Consider the following 5135-nt stretch of genomic DNA (forward strand, 5'->3'; position numbering starts at 1 on the left):
TGCCCGTCGGAAGGCGAGGTGCGTCCCCCGTTCGTCTCGTTCGCGGCGTTTCCTGTGCGCTGACGGCAGTTATGACGCGTACAGACAGGCGAAGCAGCTCGAGGCGGACGCGGATGAGGTTGACACGCCGAAGCTGAGCGACGTATCTGTTGCGCCAGCCCCGGTCCAGTAGTAGGTATCCGGATGGTTATTCCACCTCACGAAATGGTCTTAGATTACGACGCGCAATCGACGCGCGGGGTCTTTAATACGATAGTCCAAGAAATAGCTCGATCTGTCACGGCTATTTCTTGAACTCTTGGAAGGTACTTTCTCCGCGCACACCGGCCGTGTTGAACAATCAGTACGAGCGGGTCCAGGTGAAGTCAACAGCGCTTGTGGGGGCTTCGTGCGTTACCATAGACGACTACCTATGCGACAATTTGCGTTACAAAAGTTTCCCATCCCTTCAACATAGACTCTTCCAGAAGCTGGTGATACTTGTCCTTGCACTTCGAACAGACCCAATCCCTGAAGCAAGGCAAGCCATACATGATTGGCGCGACCTCTCGCCATTCCGGCCACACCCACACGTCCTTCATCGTGTTCCCCGAGTCCCACGTCCGCCGGCACTCCTGATAAATTTTCTCCGACTGAAACCAATAACGCACGTGGAATTCACACTGTGGCTGCTGGGTGCAACCCACGTCGTCCTTGAAATTATTGTGGCCTTCCCAGAAGGCGACCATCGCCCGCCCCAAGCTGTCGTTGAGCTCCTGCCGGAGGCACACCATCGCGGTGGCGCATCGTCCGTAATCTGCGTCGCTGAGCACCTCCATCGCCCCGTCCGCGCGGGGCTGGCCGTTCCGAAGGAATTGCGGCTTCCCATCGGCGGCGACGCAACAGTAGAAGAACGCGACCGCCATCGTAACGTCAGTGAAGCGGGGCGGGGAGTCTGCGCTTGTCGCGGAAGAGTTGACGAGACGCATGAGGTTGACGGCTTCGATGGCATCGGCGGGGTCGAACGTGACCCGTGAGGAGGCGTTGAGGTGGGCTTCGACCTTGTCCCAGGCGGTACGGTGACCGAGTGAAGTGTGGAGCGGCGCGCCGAAACGGCGCGAGAGACGGTCGACGGCGACGGCGACGCCCTTTTCTACGTTGTATTTGTGAGCGATGCGGAGGAAGGACGCGAGTGCCGAGAAGGCTATTGGTTCCGCCTCGTAGGCGAGACTTCACGAGCTGTATGTTAGCGGCGTGCCATGTCAAGGTGTGAGGGTCGGCTCAGCTCACCTGTCGTAGCCCGGGCGGAACACCATTCGGAGGAAATGCGACATATCGGTCTCGGAATCTGGGACGCGCACGACAACACGTCCTTCCACAGTTTCGTATTCGCCTTCTCGGGGAAGGTTCAGCATGTCTCCGAACACGGAGGAGACTGCTTTAAGAACCCTGCTGTACACGCAGAAGGCGGTGGTGCCGGCGATGATGACGATCGTTCCGTCGTTGTACCACAGATCTTCTGCTTTGCGGAGATTAGAGATAGACAGTTCAATGCTGCGCATCGATGAGGTGACGATGTGGGTCAAGATGATGGGGTGATGGAAAGAGGTGCGCTCGTAGCGCGAACTGAAGGAAGGTGCGTGCGGCTGCAGCTGCGGTAGGTGATTTGCTTCGAGTTCCCACGAGTGTAAGCAAACATGAGACCATATTCAATCCAAGTGATCCTCCCATTAGCCGTCATGGGACCTAGACCTGGCTGATGAAGTGCTGGTCCTATGTATCTAGGTACTGTTAGATGAACTCTCTCCGACGTCCTAGCAAGATTGGATAAAACGACCTCGAAATTGTTCAGTGGTCACTTGCACCATGTGGTCCGCGTGTGCAGCTCTTCGGCCACGAAATCATCGCGTTCCTCGTCGGCGACATCTGGGGCGTTGGGATCGGCTTCGGCATCGTCGCTGCGGGCACGATCCTCGGAGAACTGCTCACCTTCTTCGTATTTAAGTACTCGTGCACAAAGCGCAGGCGCAAGCTCGAGGAGACGCAGCTCAAGTTCGCGCTCTATTCCGGCGTCGTGCGCAAGGGCGGCATCTTGGTCCCCATCGTCAGGCGCTACAGCGCGATCCCCGGGCACAGTACGTGTCTCCCTTCATCGCTCTAGGTGTGAGATTCCGACTCAAGAGCCTCTCCAGTGACCACGGCCGTGTTCGCGATGTGCGGGATGTGTTAGAAGTCGACGGCTCGGTCGGGGTCGAACGAGGGTAAAGGCAATCGATACGACGCGGTTGGTCCCTATGGGCACCGGGAGGCGAGTACAGACGGACGCGGGGGAGAACGAGGTGGTGGTGAAGGGCAAACGCGTGAGGCGAGTGCGGGACGAGGGACGGCGGCTATCTACGCGATGACTAAGCGCTGGTACCGTACGACCGAGCTTGCTAAGTATGCGGGCAGATTCCAACAGGATGCGCCTCTGGGTCTTCCTCCTCGCCGCAACGCTCTCTCTCCCCAAACAGCTCGCGCTGGTCTTCATCGGCGACGACCGCTTCAGTCCGTCTGCTCCGCTCTCGCTCTCCGAGTCCCCCACTCACGCGCCTGCGCTTTTTCCGCACCGCAGGCAGGATCGTGAAGATCGTCGTGATCGTCCTGGCCGTCCCGGTCACCATCGGCGCGATGCGCTATGTGCAAGCGGGTCGAGGTAAAATCATCAGCGCTTGTTGTGGCTTCGTACGTATTACCGGGCTCAGTGATGACTATCTATGCCGAAATCTGCTTTACAAAAGTTTCCCATCCCTCCAACATAGACTCTTCCAAAAGCTGGTGATACTTGTTCCTGCACCCCGAACATATCCACTCCCTGAAGCAATCCCAGCGATACAGCTCTGGCGCGACCTCTCTCCATTCCGACCACACCCACACATCCCTCATATCCCCGGAGGACCACGTCCGCCGGCACTCCTGACGAAGTTTCTCCGCAAGCAACCAATAACGCACGTCGTTTTCGCACTGGGGCTTCCGGGAGCAACCCACGTCGTCCTTGAAATTATCGTAGTTTTCCCAGAAGGCGACCATCGCCCGCCCTACGACGTCGTCGAACTCCTGCCGGAGGCACACCATTGCGGTGACGCATCGTCCGAAATCTGCGTCGTTGAGCACCTCCGTCGTCCCGTCCGCGCGAGCCCAGCCGTTTCGAAGAATCTGCGGCTTCCCGTCGGCGGCGACACAACAGTAGAAGAGCGCGACCGCGACCGCGGTGTCTGCGAAGCGGGGCGGAGAGTCTGCGCCTGTCGCGGAAGAGTTGATGAGACGCATGAGGTTGACGGCCTCGATCGCATCGGCGGGGTCGAACGTGACCCCCGAGGAGGCGTTGAGGTGGGCTTCGACCTTGTCCCAGGTGGTACGGTGACCGAGTGAGGTATGGAGGGGCGCGCCGAAACGGCGCGAGAGACGGTCAACGACGGAGGCGAAGCCCTTGTCTACGTCGTATTTGTGTGCCATGCGGAGGAAAGATGCGAGCGCCGAGAAGGCTATTGGCTTAGTTTCGTAGGCGAGACTTCACGACTCGCTGAATGTTAGCGGCGTGCCATGTCAAGGTGTGAGGATCGGCTAAGCTCACCTGTCGTAGCCCGGGCGGAACACCACTCGGAGGAAATGCGACATATCGATTTCGGAATCTGGGACGCGCACGACAATACGTCCTTCCATAGTTTCGAAATCACCCTCTTGAGGAAGGTTCAACATGTCTCCGAACACGGAGGAGACTGCTTCAAGAACGCTGCTGTGTACGCAGAAGGCGGTGGAGCCGGCAACGATGACGATCGTTCCATCTTTGTACCACAAATCTTTCGCTTTGTGGAGGCTGGAGATGGGTGGTTCAATGTTGCGCATTGACGAGGCGGTGATGCAGGTCGGGGTGATGAGGAGATGGAAAGAGGAGTGCGAGTGGCGCGGACTAAAGGAAGGTGCGTGCACCCGCAGCTGCGGTAGGTGAGGTGCTTTTCGGAGTTCACACGGATGTAAGCACACTTGAGACTGTTCTATTTGTTTGGTCCGTTTCCGCTCACGGCGATCGTTACCACACCAGCTCTGAATGCCCCAATCTCAGCTGCCCGACGAGACACAAGAACGTCGGCACCGGGCATCCTCGCGCATGTGAGTCCGGCACCAGTGTCCACACGGACTGAACGTGGCCCACGTGCCATGTTGCTCTTCGACCGCGCCGACGACGGCATCCACAACATAAAGCGCGATTTCGATGGACTCGCCGCAATCGTCCTTGCGCCTGCTCAACACAGACTGAAGGAACCAGTCAGTCAGATGGCCGCCGGCCGTTCGCACTATAGGCCTCGACGCCATAAAAACCGCGTCCACAATGGCGTGACCTGCCGCTTGATCATGCCAGCCAACGTGCTCCTCGTACCAGCGGAGCGATAGATGCCTGGCGGGTGACGCACCGTCCCTGGGAAGCGGGCGCGCCGGAATGTCGTCGGGCTGCTCGGGGAGCGGGAAGTCCGACGCAGAGACGTACGGATACTCGGGGAACTCCTCGTGCAGACGGACAGGTCGCGCAGCGCGCGCGAGGACCCACAGCTGGAGAAAATATACGAGCCTTTGGCGTGTACTTACAGCCTCGACGACCCATAACGTCCGGGGCTGTTGACGCATAGCGCAGATTCTCAGGTATGACGCGAACGAGCTGCGAAGGGGTGCGAACCTTTTTCCACGCCGCAGCCTGGGTGTGAGCACCACTCTAGATGCCAGCAGCGCGCTGCGCGTGCGTACCAGTTTGCATGCGTAGAGATATAGGTCGCGTCGGCAGTGAGAAGCGTCCCAGCGACACTCGCGATCGAGTGCTCGACCGTCGTGGCAATGCTTAGTCATCCTCGGTTCTCGGAACGACAACCGGCCCGAGGGTCATGTAAGTATTCATGTCCACCTTCCTTCCGTCCCGTCAGTCACACGTCTAAGTACAATTCAAAGCCGCGCCCGCGCGAGTCCGCCATCAAAACAGCTACTACTACAGTCCAAGTAAAAATACAGTCACACAACCGACATAGTCCGTGAAATCGCATCACCAAAGCTAAAACCAAAAGCGTCCAATCCCTGGCGAAATCCTCGCCTTTTCACCCTGCACGCACTCGCAGCCCGTGCTTCATCCA

At 58.5% G+C, this 5135-nt stretch overlaps 1 protein-coding gene across 1 annotated transcript; it reads right to left on the reverse strand.

Moving 5' to 3' along the window:
• Positions 1-2900: 2900 nt before the first annotated feature.
• On the reverse strand, positions 2901-4641 carry BXZ73DRAFT_109857 (uncharacterized protein; the record flags this gene model as incomplete). Its single annotated transcript, XM_048017314.1, has 6 exons — positions 2901-2934; positions 2984-3529; positions 3593-3928; positions 4172-4272; positions 4339-4566; positions 4603-4641. The coding sequence occupies 6 exons, from the start codon at positions 4639-4641 to the stop codon at positions 2901-2903; spliced, it is 1284 nt and encodes a 427-aa protein (XP_047870699.1).
• Positions 4642-5135: the final 494 nt, after the last annotated feature.

The sequence above is a fragment of the Epithele typhae genome (assembly GCF_022376455.1).
Source record: "Epithele typhae strain CBS 203.58 chromosome Unknown BXZ73scaffold_289, whole genome shotgun sequence".
Classification (NCBI taxonomy): Eukaryota; Fungi; Basidiomycota; class Agaricomycetes; order Polyporales; family Epitheliaceae; genus Epithele; species Epithele typhae.